General features: G+C 43.7%; 2 protein-coding genes across 9 annotated transcripts in view; one reads left to right on the forward strand and one right to left on the reverse strand.

Moving 5' to 3' along the window:
* LOC120017632 (bifunctional heparan sulfate N-deacetylase/N-sulfotransferase 2-like) overlaps positions 1–2,842 on the forward strand; it is a 170,914-nt gene extending 168,072 nt beyond the window's left edge. For all 4 annotated transcript variants that reach the window (XM_038960529.1, XM_038960530.1, XM_038960531.1 and 1 more), the window contains 5 exons: positions 18–141; positions 429–603; positions 1,019–1,189; positions 1,370–1,582; positions 1,730–2,842. In XM_038960529.1, the coding sequence (XP_038816457.1) occupies positions 18–141; positions 429–603; positions 1,019–1,189; positions 1,370–1,582; positions 1,730–1,855 (809 nt within the window). In that variant the 3' untranslated portion in view covers positions 1,856–2,842. The remainder of the gene's footprint in view (positions 1–17; positions 142–428; positions 604–1,018; positions 1,190–1,369; positions 1,583–1,729) is intronic.
* A 4,051-nt stretch (positions 2,843–6,893) lies between these two features.
* LOC120017633 (calcium/calmodulin-dependent protein kinase type II subunit gamma) overlaps positions 6,894–20,308 on the reverse strand; it is a 107,859-nt gene continuing 94,444 nt past the window's right edge. For all 5 annotated transcript variants that reach the window (XM_038960535.1, XM_038960537.1, XM_038960534.1 and 2 more), the window contains 4 exons: positions 11,292–11,367; positions 11,038–11,132; positions 9,879–10,128; positions 6,894–9,041 (listed from right to left, as the gene is read on the reverse strand). In XM_038960535.1, the coding sequence (XP_038816463.1) occupies positions 9,896–10,128; positions 11,038–11,132; positions 11,292–11,367 (404 nt within the window). In that variant the 3' untranslated portion in view covers positions 6,894–9,041; positions 9,879–9,895. The remainder of the gene's footprint in view (positions 9,042–9,878; positions 10,129–11,037; positions 11,133–11,291; positions 11,368–20,308) is intronic.

A 20,308-nucleotide genomic window follows, 5' to 3' on the forward strand; every position in this document is an offset into this window, starting at 1 on the left:
TGTATGTGTTATTTCAGGCACCACAGCCCTGCACTCATTCCTGAGCCTCCACCCTGCCATCACCAGTAGCTTCTCCAGTCCTGTCACCTTTGAGGAGATCCAATTCTTTAGCGGGCCCAACTACGACAACGGCATTGACTGGTAAGACAACATTACTGGCCATTCTTTAAACACTATAATGAAGCCTGTAGCCACCTCACCTCAACATTGCCTCTATGTAGTTCCTTCATGCTTACTTGTAGTTTAGTCTTCCTCCATATTGCCCTCTTATCTAGTCCTCTCATATCACTGAGAATGTATAACAGTATGGTCTATTTGGTGAAAAGGGACATGGCGCAGGAAGCCATTCAGTTATTGGGACATTTTATGTCATAAGCTCTCCCCTGGCCCTCAGTAAACCAAACTGCTCTCCCCCCTCCTCTCTTCAGGTACATGGACTTCTTCCCCTTCCCATCGAATGTCAGTACAGACTTCATGTTTGAGAAAAGTGCCAACTACTTTGACACGGAGGTAGCCCCCAAGAGAGCGGCGGCCCTGCTGTCCCGGGCCAAGATCCTGGCTGTGCTCATCAACCCAGTGGACCGCGCCTACTCCTGGTACCAGGTGGGTCTATCACACTACACAGATCAGGTTTACCAATGTTCAGGATCAGCTCTAACTACCTCAGCCATAATATGAACCATTAGGGTCATGAAATATAAACTGTTGCCAGACCATTTTGACCGTTAAGTGACCACACATGCTGAAGATACTGCTGGATGCAGAGTCATCTGTTTTTATTTCAGCTTCACCTGTGAGGTTTATTTGCTTGTAGGCCATTATTGTAAATAAGAATTTGTTCTTAACTGACTTGCCTAGTTAAATATAATAATTATTCTCTTTATTTGCTTGTAGTTACTTTAACAAGCAAGGGAGGTCAACGTTATCTTGTTACTTGATCCCTCTGAAGCCTGACCTCTGATAACCTTTGACTCATGATGGCTGACCTTTGACCTATCCCATGTGTGTTACCCTGCAGCACCAGCGGGCTCATCAGGACCCAATGGCCATCAACCACACATTCCAGGAGGTGGTGACAGCGGGGCCTGCCTCCCCCCGAGAGCTGATCATCCTGCAGAGACGCTGCCTTAAACCTGGGGCCTACGCCACCCACCTGGAGCGCTGGCTACACCACTACCAGCCCAGCCAGGTAACACTTTACTGGAAATACACATTCACATACACAAACATACTATACAAGCACAGCTAGATAATGAAAACTACAGGAGTCACCAATTCAAAATCATCCATTCAGTATTTTCCTTGTTTGATCATGGCAGTACCACCTGTGTGAAGGCCAGAATGTGAGAGGTGTGATTCCTGTTTCCAGGTGCATATAGTGGACGGGTCCCAGCTGCGTTCCAACCCTGCCCTGGTCATGGAGGGCATCCAGAGGTTCCTGGGGGTCACACCCATCTTCAACTACACCCAGGCTCTGACGTACGATGAAAGTAAAGGGTTCTGGTGCCAGAGGGTGGAAGGTGGACGACCCAAGTGTCTTGGCAAGAGTAAAGGCAGGAAATACCCTGACATGACCCCTGAGGTACAGTGACGTCACACACACACAACATTATCCCGTTGCCAGTGTGCCATGATGCATTTTGTTTCACTTCTGTCTAACATGTAATTATGTGTAAACAAGTGCCTCATACAGTCCTTACCTGACTGTTCTCTGCTGTGTGCATTACAGTCGCGTGCCTTCCTGACGGAGCATTACCGGGAGCACAACATGGAGCTGCTGAGGCTGCTGAACCGGCTGGGCCAGCCCCTGCCCGCCTGGCTGAGAGAGGAGCTGCAGAGCTCCAGCTGGAGCTGAGAGTGGAACCACAGTCTGGAATGGAGCACTGCCCCACCCGGCTTGGCCCGGGGGGAGAGGGCCCTGTTCACCCACACCCACAGCAGTCACTACAGAGGTTGGATGAGGTGAGAGGGCGGGAGGACAGCCCCCTATCAGGACAATGGACTCCGAAACGCCACTGTAACAACCAAACCTCATGGGTGGAATAAAGACCACTAATAAGGGAGTTAATGAGTTGGACTGAAACACCTTGCAGTCGCACACATCGTCTTCATCCAGAAAGTAGAGGACTTGTCTAAGCCTGCAGACGGTTAGACTGACTGACGCCAGGGTCTGGTAGACTGAGAGGGGGTGGGGGGAGGTCTAATGTCACCCCACTATTTAACAGGAACTGACCTCACAGGATATCCTGTGGCCCTGTAGCGCATGAATGAGCTGGGCAACATACGTGGTCACGAGATCACACACACACACACTTCTCATTTCTTCAGAAGAATGATTGTAAAACGTTGTACATTTTAAATCTGTTGTATATTTTGGGCGGGGGGAAATGTGACAGAATAGACATTGACTAAACGAGACAGCGTACTGTAGTGCTCTGGACAGAGGCTTGTGCCATAGGAAGGATGTGGGGTATTAATCACATGCCACAGCTCCTCCAGACTCTCTCTGTGCATTCCACTACCCCAGAGCTGAGGCCATTGGAGTACATTCTGACAAACAAACTGTCTACTAAAGGCCCCACAAGTCTACAGAGAAACCACACACTTTAACATGCACTTTCCCCGACTCTCACATAGGTACCCAGCCAGTTTAGAGCTGCGTAGAGAGAGGAGGATGAGCTAGAGGGAGATGGAAAAAGAGAGGGTCTATGCCTCTCTGCCTGTGACTGTCCGTCTTAACAGGAGCTGCTGTCTTGTTTTGTTTTCTGTTTATTTTGTAAAAACTACAAAACAAAGACCAACGCTGTATCATCTCTAATAAACTCAGAGAGGTTGGAATGGATTGTTTATTTATTACATTTTTTTTACCCACAGCTTCTGCATGTCTGTCAATGCAGGAGCCACTGTCTTTTACCCATCTGATGCTGTCTACAGAAGACTGGAATGGAAACGGCAGTGCCTCCAGTGTTTGACGGACAGGAGACTAGAGGTACATACACTGCTCAAAAAAATAAAGGGAACACTAAAATAACACATCATAGATCTGAATGAATGAAATATTCTTATTAAATACTTTTTTCTTTACATAGTTGAATGTGCTGACAACAAAATCACACAAAAATTATCAATGGAAATCAAATTTATCAACCCATGGAGGTCTGGATTTGGAGTCACACTCAAAATTAAAGTGGAAAACCACACTACAGGCTGATCCAACTTTGATGTAATGTCCTTAAAACAAGTCAAAATGAGGCTCAGTAGTGTGCGTGGCCTCCACGTGCCTGTATGACCTCCCTACAACGCCTGGGCATGCTCCTGATGAGTTGGCGGATGGTCTCCTGAAGGATCTCCTCCCAGACCTGGACTAAAGCATCCGCCAACTCCTGGACAGTCTGTGGTGCAACGTGGCGTTGGTGGATGGAGCGAGACATGATGTCCCAGATGTGCTCAATTGGATTCAGGTCTGGGGAACGGGCGGGCCAGTCCATAGCATCAATGCCTTCCTCTTGCAGGAACTGCTGACACACTCCAGCCACATGAGGTCTAGCATTGTCTTGCATTAGGAGGAACCCAGGGCCAACTGCACCAGCATATGGTCTCACAAGGGGTCTGAGGATCTCATCTCGGTACCTAATGGCAGTCAGGCTACCTCTGGCGAGCACATGGAGGGCTGTGCGGCCCCCCAAAGAAATGCCACCCCACACCATGACTGACCCACCGCCAAACCGGTCATGCTGGAGGATGTTGCAGGCAGCAGAACGTTCTCCACGGCGTCTCCAGACTCTGTCACGTCTGTCACGTGCTCAGTGTGAACCTGCTTTCATCTGTGAAGAGCACAGGGCGCCAGTGGCGAATTTGCCAATCTTGGTGTTCTCTGGCAAATGCCAAACGTCCTGCACGGTGTTGGGCTGTAAGCACAACCCCCACCTGTGGACGTCGGGCCCTCATGAGTCTGTTTCTGACCGTTTGAGCAGACACATGCACATTTGTGGCCTGCTGGAGGTCATTTTGCAGGGCTCTGACAGTGCTCCTCCTGCTCCTCCTTGCACAGAGGCGGAGGTAGCGGTCCTGCTGCTGGGTTGTTGCCCTCCTATGGCATCCTCCACGTCTCCTGATGTACTGGCCTGTCTCCTGGTAGCGCCTCCATGCTCTGGACACTACGCTGACAGACACAGCAAACCTTCTTGCCACAGCTCGCATTGATGTGCCATCCTGGATGAGCTGCACTACCTGAGCCACTTGTGTGGGTTGTAGACTCCGTCTCATGCTACCACTAGAGTGAAAGCACCGCCAGCATTCAAAAGTGACCAAAACATCAGCCAGGAAGCATAGGAACTGAGAAGTGGTCTGTGTTCACCACCTGCAGAACCACTCCTTTATTGGGGGTGTCTTGCTAATTGCCTATAATTTCCACCTGTTGTCTATTCCATTTGCACAACAGCATGTGAAATTTATTGTCAATCAGTGTTGCTTCCTAAGTGGACAGTTTGATTTCACAGAAGTGTGATTGACTTGGAGTTACATTGTGTTGTTTAAGTGTTCCCTTTATTTTTTTTGAGCAATGTATTATAGTCTGCAGTACAGTAATTCTACTCTTCGGGAAGGCATCTTTTCAATGGATTATTTCACATGATCTATCATTTATGTAAGTGATAAAGTCAGAGACGCTGGTGTTTGGACTATATTGGCACGGGTGTTAGGCTCGGGCCGGCAAACCGTGCCAATATATCCTCCAAACACCGGCTTCGAGGGCATTATCACTTAACTATCTCGCATGACGAATCTGTGTGAAACCTGTTAAATGGGCAGATCATGTTCATTATTCACGGTCCAGTGTTAACAAGGGACTTGACCACAATCTCCAAAGTCCCTTAGCTGGATAGACCCCAGTAGCGGTGCGTGGGTAAAATCACTGGGGAAGCCAAGCCCCCCTCCCCCCTCAAAAAATAAGCCATATTACAAGCAATGTGTTACCTTACTCTGTATTGGTTTGACACAGACAAGATACATTTCTATCCTGGATGGATGGACTAGCACACACTTACATGAAAATGACAAAACTGACAACTTATGTTGAAATGTAATTTTAATGAAATACTTCTCAGATTGTTTCCATAATAACAAAGCTATGATGATCTACTAACATTCAAACAAACACTTTATCGTTTAAGTCATGGTTTTATTTATTATATGGTCATGCAAAAATCCAGCATCCAAATGAAAACGGAGTATAGTCATATGTACCCTTAGTATATGATTACAATGCAGTAAATTTACCTTTTTTTATTTTATTTTTTGTACTTTTTTTTAAACGTGATATCACTTAATTTCAATATTTGAGACAGAGACATTTTCATTGACCTTGAGGATGCAAGTAACATACAGATTTCCATTTCTTAATCAAGTAAACACAGTGAAAAATATTACCAGAAAGTAGACATGCATATTTCTTTCTCTTGTAAAACTGCATATATAGTTGTTAAAGTGTGTGGCTTTTAATGTATTTTTCAGTATTTGTTTTTGTAAGTATATCAAGGCTCTCTTCCTGTCCTGCTAGCTAGTTAGGTAGGCTATAGTATAATCCAAGGTTAACTATCCCCTCAATAACTATTTCTCTCCTCTTCTTCCCTTTGAATTCTTTTGAAGAGTTGAAGTAAACCGCATGATAGTTCTCATTCCCATGGCTGTGTGACACCGATGCAATGAATGGAAGCATCAGGCCCAGTGGGAGAGAGAGAGAGAGGCCAGTGCCCACAGCACAAAGTCAGGAAAAGCTATTTGAGCCAAAACAACATCACACAGTTCAGTACTGTATACAGTGCATTATGGTGCAAAAGGGGAACAGTTTCATGGCAGATATGTCACAATGCGCAGTAGGGTGGGCGGGGCCAGTTGTGACCATGATATGAACACAGAGCACAGGTTTTGTTTTAACGCGTTTCATTCAACATGTTTTGATATCATTTTTTATGACCGAGAGTCTCATCGGTAGGTTGCTGTCTTTTCGGTGCCCGGCCTTCCACAGGTTCAATGGAACGCCAGTACTATGGAGCTGCTTAGCACAGAAATGAAGGGGTTAACAGCAAGCTTCACCCCTCTGGCGGTACAGTCACAAGTTGCTACAACACAGTGAAAAACAGTGTTCCAATGTTTTACCATTATCACAAAGATATGTTTTTAAAGGGAGATTGTTTTTAGTGTGTATTTGTGTGTGTGTGTCTCATAACAAACATATAAACGCAACAATTTCAAAGATTTTGCTGAGTTACAGTTCATATACATAAATTAGGCTCTAATCACATGATCGGGCAGGGGCACAGCCATGGTTGGGCCTGGGAGGAGAGCATAGGCCCACCCACTGGGTGCCAGGCCCAGCCAATCAGTGTTCTTTCCCCACAAAAGGACTTTATTACAGACAAAAATACTCCTCAGAAGCACCCCCCCTCCCGTTAATTGTAAAACATTGGATCACTCCTCAGCAGCAGCCCCCTCGATCCCTTAGGTGAAGATGCAGGATGTGGAGGGCTGGCGTGGTTACAAGTGGTCTGCGGTTGTGAGGCCGGTTGGACGTACTACCAAATTCTCTAAAATCATGTTATGCTAGAGAAATGAACATTACATTTTCTGGCAACAGCTCTGATGGACATTCCTGCAGTCAGCATGCCAATTGCATGCTCCCTCAACAGTGTGTTATGTGACAAAACTGCAGATTTTAGAGTGACCTTTTATTGTCCCCAGCACAGGGTGCATCTGTATAATGATCATGCTGTTTAATCAGCTTCTTGATATGCCACACCTGTCAGGTGGATGTATTATCTTGGCAAAGGAGAAATGCTCATTAAGAGGGATGTAAACAAATTTGTGCTCAAAATTTGAGATATTTAAGCTTTTTGTGAGTATGGAACATTTCTGGGATCTTTATTTCAGCTCATGAAACATGGGACCAGCACTTTACATGTTGCGTTTATATTTTTGTTCAGTGTATATATATTCAAATATAATTTGCATCGGGAGTGCACTGTGTGTGTGTTGATTCCACATATGTGTATTGTGGGAATTGGGTTGGACAGGGGAGGCTTGGGTGTGATTGGCCAGCTGCCTGAGCCCCAACCCCCACCTCAACTGCCTCCCCATAGTTACAGCTCCAATCTCAAAAAGAAATGGATTATTCATAACAGTACAAACACTAACATCTAGAACAGTTACAACTGAAACCGGGATAAAGGGGCCAATCCATTGATTGCTTTAAGCGTGGCCCCCGATCCACCTCCCGGCCCATCCCCAGCCAGCTGTTCGACATGCCACCACCAGCCACCGGCCAACTCAACAGCATTTTCATTTTCACATGCTTTTAGTGCCAATGACTTTACAGAGAGGTATGGCAAGCGAAGACAGACAATAATATACAATGTTCGAGAACAGGACAGAGACCAGAACAAGAGACAGGCAAAGGGTGATATCACACTGAGTGGCGCTAATAGAAAGCTGATTAGCAGGGTCGCTAACTACAGAAACACAGGTAGAGACCCCAGGAGTAAGTGAGCTTAACCTGAAGTTGCAGAAACTTTCATCCGGGGAGTGAACAGAACAGCATTGAGTCTCAAGTTTGTGCCAAACAGTACCGGCCATTTTAGATTTCATTACATTTTTCCATATTTCCCCAAAAAATGTTTTATCAAACATGATGAAAACAATAGGAAGGAGAGGTGTACGAGCGTTCAGAGTTTGTGGTTTGGGGTCTCCGTCAGAATAGTAGCAGTAGGCTTGATTGTGTCATGTGCCCTCTAGTGGCCAAAAGGAAGAAGGCAAACTTGGCACACTGAACCAATAGTAGTGTTCTGCAACTTCAGGTTGTGCTGGTCAGGAGAATGTGGCCTGTAGCTGGAGGAGCAGGCTGGTCTACATACCCAAAGGGCACAGCACAGTGACCTGGATTTTGGGCCTTGTGTGAGCATGCATGTGTGCATATACACCGGGGATCTCAAAGCGCAAAAGAGCTTGAAAAGGGAGCTATAGGGACATGAGAACACACCTTCACACACACGCATCCAAACCCTGAAAGTAAAGTCTTTCTCCTTATAAATATGTATACATTACTATATTAAATAAAGTCCCCATTAAAAAAAATCTTCACACACAAAATACTTTCAAATACAGCATCATACAGGGGATAAAAATGAAGAGGTCCACAATAACACATCAGAATACAAAAAAAAAAGTCCCTTCTGCAACGCACCCGACCCATAAAAAGATAACATCTACATTAAAACAATGTCTAAAATGTTGATATTACTGTAAGTAACAATTTAGAGCTTGGTTCAATTCGTATCGCGGAAGTTCAGCACTATAACGCGTTTGAAATTTAAAGGCAATGTGCTCACGTTCGTGGAGACTGCATTCACGGCAAACGCTGCATCGGTCAGCTCAATCATAAAAATGACCTTTAAATTTCAATCGCGCCATAGCGCTGAACCTGCGATACGGATTGAATCGAGCTTTTCGTTTTTCGGAAATGTTCCCTTCTAGCATTTGTTTGCATCCAACAAAAGAAAAAATTAGATATGTTAACTGTGAAACAAACAAAAAAACAACCACCACAAAAATTAGGGTGTGCTCCTTTTTCTCTTTTTTTTAATAGAAAATTCACATTTATTTTCTTTAATCATTACTACCATACCTGCTGATTAAATGTGAATGTTTTTTGATAATTTATTTTACATATGTTAATACTTTAAACACCTTTCAAAACTGCAAAAAATATGGATCCATGGAAAAAGGACAAGACAGCGCCCCCCTGTGGGCGTCAGAAGCATGCACCGTCCGGAGGGCAGGGCTTCGGCTACAGCCGGCCCCCAACATATAGCTCGGGTTGGACTGGAGTGGTGGTGGTGGTGTTGTCAGTCGGTCGGCTTTAAAATATTTTATTTTGTTATATTTTCCCCTTAGATTTTAAACTTCCAAGCGGTCTCTTCTGGCAGGGCTCTTGGCGCCAATCCGACCACTGAGAAAATGCTCCAATCGGCTTCAGAATTCAGGCAAAGCTAAGAGAAAGGGAGAGAGAGTGGTAGGGAGGGCACAGGACAGCCTGTCAAGAGTGTACATCTCCAAACTACTCCTGAGTTTACATAACTTTATACACTGAGTATAAAAAACATTATGAACACCTGCTCTTTCCACTACAGCCTGACCAGGTGAAAGCTATGATCCCTTATTGATGTCACTTGTTAAATCCACTTCAATCAGTGTAGATGAAGGGGAGGAGACAGGTTAACAGAGGATTTTTAAGCCTTGAGGCAATTGAGACATGGATTGGGTATGTGTGCCATTCAGAGGGTGAAAGGGCAAGACAAAATATTTAAGTGCCTTTGAATGGGGTATGGTAGTAGGTGGCAGGCGCACCAGTTTGTGTCAAGAACTGCAATGTTGCTGGGTTTTTCACGCTCAACAGTTTCCCGTGTATATCAAGAATGGTCCACCCACCCAAAGGACATCCAGCCAACTTGACACAACTGTGGGAAGCATTGTGGTCAACATGGGCCAGCATCCCTGGGGAATGCTTTCAACACCGGGGGGGGGGGGGGGGGGCGGGCGGGCAACTCAATATTACTCAGTACATACAGCACTTAGACCTCTTTGCAACAGGTGGCACATAAGATCACACACAGTGCCTTCGGAAAGTATTCAGACCCCTTGACTTTATTAATCAATTTTAGAGTAAGGCTGTAACGTAACAAAATGTGGAAAAAGTTAAGGGGTCTGAATACTTTCCGAAGGTACTGTACATCAACACAAATATATGTACAGTATCGGCACTTCGGCACATGTGTGTGAGGGAGAGCACAGACAGACCCTAGAATAAAGCTCTCTGCAGTCAGCACCTGTGTCTGATAAAGGTTCACTGGAGAGGTGCGGCAGGCGCTCCTGAACAGTGGAAATGCACGTTGAGCCACTTGGCATCGCGGCGGTGCCACACGCGGGTCTCCTCTGACTGGCAGGAGCGCGGGCGCCCCTGGCTGTCGATGTACTGGGTCAGGCGGATGTAGGCGATGCAGGCCGCGTCCTCCCCGATCAGGTGCACATGGGGGTTCAGGATGGTGGTGTGGACCGGCTTACTGTTCTTACTCAACACTACATGGGAGACAGGGACACACAGTCATCAACTTACATGAGTTGGTGTTTAAATGGACTTCATCCTTGATTAGATTCAAATAGAGAAAGATCTACCAGGCCTTTAGTGTAAAATAGTGTGCTCAGTAACTTACCTGGTAAATAAATAACAAAAATACCACGGACACATTAACGGTAGTTCCACGAATAGTGCCTTTTAAGTCTCAAATATTGTTTACATTTTTATAAAATACTAAATTCAACAGTTGGATCACATACATCTATGCTTTCACAAAATCAAACCATGTAAAAATTCCAATAGTAGTTTGTTTTCATTCAAATAAGTTTTGCTTTCTCTTAGTCCAAATCTAGGAAGATTTTAACTCACTTAATGCCACGATTTTGTAAAGCCCTAATCATTAGTTGATTCATTTATATTTGGCCCTCAGGTGTAAGGTCAACCCTGTAACATGAACTGAACTCTCGTTTTAATATGGTAAAACTATCCCTTTAATATATTTCGTTTTTTACAGTTGATCTGGTTCTACCCTTTTTGGACATTTTCTGGTCTTTGTATTGGAAAACTGAGCGCACCACGCCAACTGTGTTACCCATAGATAGATAGATAGGCTAGACATTTTTTTACAAGTAAAAATTCCCCTTTCGTGTTGCACACAACAAGCTTACATTCCCCCTGTCACAAGGGGAGATTAGCCTGATTTAAGGTAACATCTTTAACACTCACTTTAATGGGCACTTTTATAGTCTTTTTTTACCTCTTGAGATGGTAAGACATGTATTATGAAGTTGAACATGTGCTCTTTATGACAAAATAAGGTGAAATAGTTATTTTTTACTAAATGACACTACCCAAAAGGCACCATTTGTGGAATGACCATGTCTAGTTCCTTGTTGATAAGAGATGCTTACAGTTCTCAAAGTAGAACTTGTGGAAGTCCATGCCCTCCACCAGGTTTCCCAAAGCCTCAGGTTCAAACGAGGTTAGTCCGGGGTCACAGATTCTCCTGGAGGGGAAATCAAACACATCATCAACATCTTACGTACCACATGAACAGGGCCTACTCTAGTAACGACCAGGGAAATCAGCAGGGTTAGGGTTATTCCGTTTTAAACCAGGAGGTATGGAATGTATGCGCACACACAATCTATGTATGTAAACTCACGTGTAAGCCTCAAAGTCTCCGTTGTTGATGGCCTCAATCAGCTGCTCAGTAATCTTGATGATCTCCTGTTTGCGAGCTGAAATCCGGTGAGCGATAGATAGAAAGAAAGATGGCCAGATGGGATTAGAGAGACCCTAAGAGTGCTCCGGTCAGAAATACTTGAAGATCAGCATGCAGAACCCCTCCCACCCATGCTTCACCTAGCTCACTAGCCCTTTCCTGTATGGCACTGATTGCAGAGACTGCACTCACACACAATGCCATCAATGCCTATTGTTGTTTGGTTGTACAAAGACACAGCAGCACTACTGGGGACCACCAATCTCATAAAAACTACCCTAACAGGCCCCAACTCAGCTGCAGACCAGCTCCCTCCCTTTCCATTCGAATAGTCTGCCCTACCCAAAGTACCTGGCAATGTTTGAGTTTTTGAACAGTTTCACTTCCCTAAATCTCAAGTGCATGGAAACAGTTTGTAATTCTCCTAGGTAACCTAGGTAACTTCAGATGTGTTGATGTTTTTGTTCTATAATTCCTGGTCTAAACCTCAACTATGTCTACATCTCCATCCTCAACACTCATCAGACAAGTGACACACAAACCAACTGGGCTCACTGAAATGTCATCTGGGAGGGTGACACACAGATAGCCCACTACGCCAGACAGCCTGCCAGCAGAGTCGAGAAATTCCACACAGCACGCAATCCAGCTTATATTTATACTTATACACAGTACCAGTCAAAAGTTTGGACACACATACTCATATCTGAGATTCTTCAAAGTAGCCACCCTTTGCCTTGATGACAGCTTTGCACACTCTTGGAATTCTCTCAACCAGCTTCATGAGGAATGCTTTTTCAACAGACTTGAAGGAGTTCCCACATATGCTGAGCACTTATTGGCTGCTTTTCCTTTACTCTGCGGTCCAACTCATCCCAAACATCTCAATTGGGTTGAGGTCGGGTGATTGTGGAGGCCAGGTCATCTGATGCAGCACTCCATCACTCTCCTTCTTGGTCAAATAGCCCTTACACAGCCTGGAGGTGTGTTTTGGGTCATTGTCCTGTTGAAAAACAAATTAAAGTCCCACTAAGCGCAAACCAGATGGGATGGCGTATTGCGGCAGAATGCTGTGGTAGCCATGCTGGTTAAGTGTGCCTTGAATTCTAAATAAATCACTGACAGTCACCAGCAAAGCACCATCACACCTCCTCCATGCTTCACGGTGGGAACCACACATGCGGAGATCATCCGTTCACCTATTCTGCGTCTCACAAAGACACAGCGGTTGGAGCCAAAAATCTCAAATTTGGACTCATCAGACCAAAGGACAGATTTCCGCCGGTCTAATGTCCATTGCTCCTGTTTCCTGGCCCAAGCAAGTCTCTTCTTATTATTAGTGTCCTTTAGTAGTGGCTTCTTTGCAGCAATTCAACCATGAAAGCCTGATTCACGCAGTCTCCTCTGAACAGTTGATGTTGAGATGTCTGTTATTTGAACTAATTTATTTGGGCTGCATTCTGAGGTGCAGTTAACTCTGATGAACTTATCCTCTGCAGCAGAGGTAACTCTGGGTCTTCCTTTCCTGTGGTGGTCCTCATGAGAGCCAGTTTCATCATAGCGCTTGATAGTTTTTGCGACTACGCTGACATTTTTCTGATTGACTGACCTTCATGTTTTAAAGTAATGATAGACTGTCGTTTCTCTTTGCTGATTTGAGCTGTTCTTGCCATAATATGGACTTAGCCTTATTTGGTAAAAGACCATCTTCTGTATACAACTCCTACCTTGTCACAACACAACTGATTGGCTCAAACTAACTGCCTTGTTAAAATGAACTTTTAACAAGGCACACCTGCTAATTGAAATGCATTCCAGGTGAGTACTATCAACCTCATGAAGCTGGTTGAGAGAATGCCGAAGATGTCATCAAAGCAAAGGGTGGCTACTTTGAAGAATATCAAATATTTTCTGATTTGTTTAACACTTTTTTGGTTACTACATGATTCCATATGTGTTATTTCATTGTTTTAATATCTTCACTATTATTCTACAATGTATAAAATAGTAAAAATTAAGAAAAACCCTGGAATGGTACTATATATATAAAAACTGCGAGCACACCTCTGTTTGTTCATATTCCCACAGGAATTATGAACTGGCAAAAAGCAGCTCAAGCCTGGCTTGATAGAAGCTGCCCCAGGGCTGTCTAACTTACTCAGCTGCACGTTGCTGTCCCCTGGGGCCACGGAGGGTGGCGCAGGCAGAGCTTGCTCTAAGTCAGGACAGGAGCTATGACCTGAACTTTTCCAATTAGCAAAAGTGTGCTTAGCATCGTCATGCAGTGGGGCAGCTGGAAGACAACATGACAACAGCAACAAAATGGCAACCATGTAAGCGATCAAAACAAACAAAAAAACACAAAAAAACTGATTGGACAACAAGACCCGTTTTCTCAAACTGGAATAATGTGCACACAAATGGCAGTGGTTACATAGTCTGTATAAGTTAACATATAACTTCACACAGGTCTGAGAGGAGCACAATGCCCATATGCAATTGAGTTATATTAAGGATATGTTACATAAAAACCAAACTTAGAAGGACATCCACACACTAATAACAACTTAGATATACCAATAGGCATAGCGTCACACAGACGGACAGAGGGGACACCAGTGAACACTGACAGTAGAAGATGAAGACACTGTGGTTTCATGGCCATCAGAGGGCAGCAGTCAAGCACTAAACCCAATTACAGGCCACCACAGAGAAGGATACTGCCTGAGTGAGGAAGTAGGAGAGAACAGACAGAGACACCTCAGGGACAGGGGTGGCTGTTTCGTGAGCAGACGACCGGAGCAGGCCAGTCTAGGAGTGGATCTCAATTGATCTCAAAAGTCTACAATGCCTTCATCTCTTCAGAGACCTGATGAGGGATTTGCTGCTGTCTGACCAGCAGCAAAAGGAGAGAATGCCTTTAGGCTTATTGAAATCCAGCCTGTGTCTAGTCCAGCTTGTTGTCTGTCTCTGGTCTGCTCAGCTGTCAGGCTGGGTGTCCGTGTCAGGGCCATAGGGAGAGATAAATCAATTAAAAGGCCAGTGAGCCTCAGAAGGTCAGCATTATTTATTCTCTCTGTCAGAGAAAGGAGGGGAAGAGAAAGAGAGGAAGACGTAATGTGGGGAGAGGGACGGAGAGAGATGCAGAAGCTACATGTAAGACACTGGGTCCCAGATTCAGGTTTTCACTTAAATGAGTAGGGAAAGCCAACAGTGAACGCATGTCTGTGCAAAACAGTGTATATACACAGCACGTGAGCACAGCATGGTAACGTTTTTGTCATAGCACAGCGGATATGGGACATGCTTTTGGCAAGGTCTGAGAGGGACTGGAACAGGCTGAGTGATAGATAGGACAGCTGAGTAGCGTCAGTCTGATGAGCTGACACAGAGCTAAGCAGGAGAGATGTGAGACACACATTTTACAATGTCTCACTGAGACGCAGGAGTCGCACTCACTCCAATCACTCAGCAGCAATCTGGAAACTTTTAATGGTGAAATATTTTTAGTATTACATTTTTTGGATCCCTAAATCCCTGTCCGTGTCCAAATACCCGTACCTGCGTTCTAAATAGTAAGAATTTTGGATATGCGAAAAAAGACCGTTTTGTAGTATTTGAAATGTTTTAAATTAAATATGCTTTAAATGCTAGGATTTCATACTTATTTTCCAAATGGCCGAAATCTACGCAATTGTGCAATAGATGTTCTAAATAGTATGTACTATTAGTACACAGTATGTTCTAAATAGTATGTACTATTAGTACACAGTATGCAGTTTAAATAGGTAGTAGGCAAGCCAGATTTCGGACTCGGCCATTGGCTAATGACTGTCCAAATTAATATTGTCTTAGTATGCATTTGTCTGGAATACTTTGATAAAAATGATTAGTGATTGTAATAATTTCTAAATTCATTTTTTTGGGGTGGGCAAGTGATATTCATGTGCACAAACAAACAGAAGATCCTGCAGCTGATATAACTCTATTGAAGATAGTGAGGGGGACCTTGTACAGTATTGTCCCATTCGAGACAGTCTTCAGCTGGATACAATCCGTATTGCCGAAGTTCTAGCACTGTAGCGTGCTTGAAATGTAAAGGCTATTTCCGATTGAGCCGACATATGCAGCGTTTACCGTGAATGCAGTCTCCGCTAAAGTGGGCACATTGCCTTTACATGTCAATCGGGCCTACACCACGGAACTACAGCACTACGGATTGAATCTAGACCCTAATATTAATGGAGGAACAGTATTATGGGGACAATATAAATGAGTTCATAGGGGGAAACGACACAAATGTCAGAGTTGAGAGGGATGGTACTGCTGCTGACTTACAGGCGGGTGGGCAGTGAGGGGGCTGAGCCTGGGTCTGTTCCTCACTGGCACTGCACTGGCTGACCATTGCGCTGTCCGCGCTAGACCCGCACGCAGACACTGCCCCCACCGCAACACACACACGCCAGAGAGAGACACAGGAGGATCAGACACAGTTCTATACACTCTACTATTTTACCAAGAGAAAACAGTACACCCACAACCCGACCATACACTAGCAAAACCCGCCACACGTTATATATCCCACCACCTCCGTACACAGAGACACACAGGGAGGGGTGTGTATGTCTCCATCACAACTAGCCAGAGAAACGTGGGAGTGAGACCACACTGTACACACACCTCACAAATCAGAAGACACCACAGTGTTACATGTTCAATATCTGACACAACGTTAACTCCCTATTTTACATTCCAGCTGTGCCGATCTCGGAGGAGGAGAGTGTGTATAGCCACTTGGCCAGCACTCCGTATCCATGTCCCAATCCCAGCTCTTCACAGCACTCTTTTTGAGGCGACATCAGTGCTGAGAGCCACAGAGACGCATACTGTCATACAGCTCCACTGTGGAGGAGACAAGAGGGTTCCAATCTTTCTGCCAATGCTTCTCTTTTCTCTCCTACAACATACTGTAAACTGCAGGGCCTTCAAAGTATTCACACCCCTTAACTTTTTCCACATTTTGTTGTGTTACAAAGTGGGATGTAAAGTAAGGATTTAATTGTCATCTTTTTGTCAACGATCTACATAAAATACTCTGAGGAATAAAAAAACAAACATGAAAAATCAACCGCCCGAGTCAATACATGTTAGAATCACTATAGAACAAAAAGAAGTTGATGCTGGCTTGTAAATAATTCCTTAACAGCCTTTGTGCAAACAAACTTTCAGAAGTAATCAAAGCACTCTTATGTAGTGGGAAAATGAAAAAGCCTTTCATGTATTACGGCTTATGCGTGGCAAGAATTTTAAAAAAAACAATGCAACACCACAAAATAAATGCAATATCATAAAAGTCAAAAACTGTGTACACATGAGCTCGTTACCAAATGTATGTAAGAATGGAGAACAAAAATATAAAAAAGCCCCAAACCAATTTACTTTGGAACCCCCCCGAACCAAGAGGCAGCCACGGTTAAGGAACATCATGAAACGTAAATGGAGCATCATTGAAAGTGATCCTACTCTGTGCGATGTGTTCACTGAACTCCCAGCATTCTCTTACAGGATAGGTTGGTGTGCAGCGACCTCATCCTAGTAACTAAGCCAAGTTAGCTCCCAAAGCCCACAGGCAACTTCCCATGTGGTAAGTGCAATCACTGCCATCACACTGTAAAAACAAATATGTTCGGGGACACTTGTGGACTAGAACCTATCAAGTGCAATCCTTTGTAAACAGCAAAACTACCTATGTGCTGTACAGGCTGGAGTGGCCATGTGGGTGCTTTTACATAGGACGTACTAAGAGAAGGCTCAAGGACAGGGTGTCTGAACATGCATATGCTATAAGGACTGCTAACAACAAATATCATATGGTTAAACATTACAGACAGGTTGGCCATGTCAGCCCAAACTCTCTGAAAGCCATGGCCATTGAAGTGGTTCCCAGTTCTAGCGGGGGGGTGGGGTCTCAAACACCTCCTACAACGCAAAATGTTCTGGATCTTTAAACTAAGGGTCACTGTATTGCCAGGTCTAAATGAGGAAATTGATTATTCACCCTTCCTGTAAGAGATATATGGTTTACAAAATGTTTTTGTTGTAAAAAAAGAAAATTGTTCTCCATTCTTAAATTTGGAAACATGAGCTCATGTGTACACAGTTTGTTTTTTCCTTTTATGATATTGCACTTATTTTGTTGTTTCATTTGCATTATGCCATGTTTATTTTGTTTATCTTTGTATATTAAATGTGTTTTTTTCCCTCAAGTTTTTGGTAGAGTAATGAATTGAATCACTTACTGTGAGAGCTGGGATATACACCTGTTTGTTCACCACTATTCCTTGTCACCCTGATAAAGTGTTGTAGCCGCAACACGTCTGTGTTTTGTTATTCTCGCCATGCATAAGCCGTAAAACATGAAAGGCTTTTAAATTTTTCCACTACATGAGTGTGCTTTGATTACTTCTGGAAGTTTGTTTGCAGAAAGGCTGTTCCGGCATAGTTTACTATCCAGCATCAACTTCTTTTTGTACTATAGTATTTTATCCCATGATCAAAGAGCACCTCATGGATTAACTATACTGAACAAAAATATAAACGCAACATCCGACAATGTCAATGATTTTACTGAGTTACAGTTCATATAAGGAAATCAGTCAATTGAAATAAATTCATTAGGCCCTAATCTATGGATTTCACATGACTGGGCAGGGGCGCACAGAAATTAACATTAAATGCAGTCAGCATTCCAATTCCACACTCCCTCAAAACTTGAGACATCTGTGGCATTGTGTTCGGTGACAAAACTGCCTATTTTAGAGTAGCCTTTTATTGTCCCCAGCACAAGGTGCACCTGTGTAATGATCATGCTGTTTAATCAGCTTCTTGATATGCCACACCTGTCAGGTGGATGGATTATCTTGACAAAGGTTAAATGCTCACTAATAGGGATGTAACACATTTGTGCACAGCATTTCAGTGAAATAAGCTGTTTGTGCATATGGAACATTTCTGGTATATTTTATTTCACCTCATGAAACATGGGACCAACACCTTACATGTTGTGTTTTTATATTTTTGTTCTGTATATAAACCAAAGAAGTGCTCCTCTCCTATGTTAAAATCACCTTTAGCAGCGATTAAAGCTATAGAGTCTTTCTGAGTAAATCCCTAAGAGCTTTTCACACCTGAATTTTGCAACATTTTCCCATTATTCTTTTCACATTCTTCAAGCTCTGTCAAATTGGTTGTTGATCATTGCTAAACAACCATTTTCAGGTCTTGCCATACATTTCCAAACAGATTTCAGTCAAAATTCTAGCTTGGCCACTGAGGAACATTCACTGTCCTCTTGGAAAGCAACTCCAGTGTAGATTTGGCCCTGTGTTTTAGGTTATTGTCCTGCTGAAAGGTGAATTAATCTCCCAGTGTCTGGTGGAAAGCAGACTGAACCAGGTTTTCCTCTAGGATTTTGACTGTGCTTAGCTCTATTCCTTTTATTTTTTATCCTGAAAAACTTCCCAGTCCTTAATGATTACAAGCATACCCATAACATGACGCAGCCACCACTACATGTTGTATTGGATTTGCCTCAGATATAACACTTTTGTATTCAGGACAAAAAGTGATTTGCTTTGCCACATTTTTTGCAGTATTACTTTAGTGCCTTGTTGCAATCAGGATGAATGTTTTGGAATATTTTATTCAGTACACGCTTCCTTCTTTTCACGCTGTCAATTAGGTTGGTATTGTGGAGTCCATCTTCAGTTTTCTCCTATGACAGCCATTAAACTCTGTTTTAAAGTCACTATTGGCCTCATTGGCCTGAGCGGTGTCCTTCCTCTCCGGCAACTGAGTTAGGAAGGACGCCTGTATCTTTGTAGTGACTGGGTGTATTGATACACCATCCATAGTGTAATTAATAACTTTACCATGCTCAAAGGGATCTTCAATGTAATTTGTATTTACCCATCTACCAATCGGTGCCCTTCTTGGCAAGGAATTGGAAAACCTCCCTGGTCTTTGTTGTTGAAATACACTGCTCGACTGAGGGACCTTTCAGATAATTGTATGCGTGGGGTACAGAGATGAGGTAGTTGTTCAAAAATCATGTTAAACTATTATTGCACACAGAGTGAGTCCATGCAACTTATTATGTGACTTGTTGAGCAAATGTTTACTCATGAACTCATTTAGGCTTGCCATAACAAAGGGGTTGAATACTTTTCAGACATTTCAGCTTTTCATTTTTTATTAATTTGTAAAAACTTCAAAAAAACACTTCCACTTTGACAGTATTGGGTATTGTGTGTAGGTCAGTGACCAAAAATCTCAATTGAATCCAATTTAAATTCAGGCTGTAACACAACAAAATGTGGAATAAGTCAATGTGTGTGAATACTTTCTGAATGCACTGTAGGTCTCTGGAAATACTATATGAGAGTGACGATTGACATGGGCTTTCATCGATTCCGATGTCTATGTGCACATGTGTGCGCGCGTCTATATCTGTGTCTCTGGGTTTAAGACCTGAAAGAGGCCTCTGTGTTGGCACATTTTGTCACCCTCTCTCAGAATGTGGGGCCTTTTCACTCGTCGGCAGGATGACGTTAGTGCCAGAGAACCTGTCGGTCCTGGAGTCTGTTGCTATATCTCCTGACGACTTGAAACGAGGGTGCCCTCGTAAAAGCCTATGCAGGCCCTCCCCCACCACCTCGTTAACACTGTTTAAGCAACCAGTTAAAATACAACGAAGTTGTTATCTAAACACAGCAGTTTGGACGAGCAGTAAAAAGGTTTTCACACCTGTAAACCCACCGTTTCATGACTCTTCTGAACAGGACAGCTCTGTTATCAATGTTATTGCGCTCTGAGTGCAAATAGCACACACACACACACACACACACGTTTTAGAGTGGTGGAATCCCAACTCTTTAAGCCCATGGGAGCTGTGAGAC

Source organism: Salvelinus namaycush, chromosome 22 (genome assembly GCF_016432855.1).
Source record: "Salvelinus namaycush isolate Seneca chromosome 22, SaNama_1.0, whole genome shotgun sequence".
Classification (NCBI taxonomy): Eukaryota; Metazoa; Chordata; class Actinopteri; order Salmoniformes; family Salmonidae; genus Salvelinus; species Salvelinus namaycush.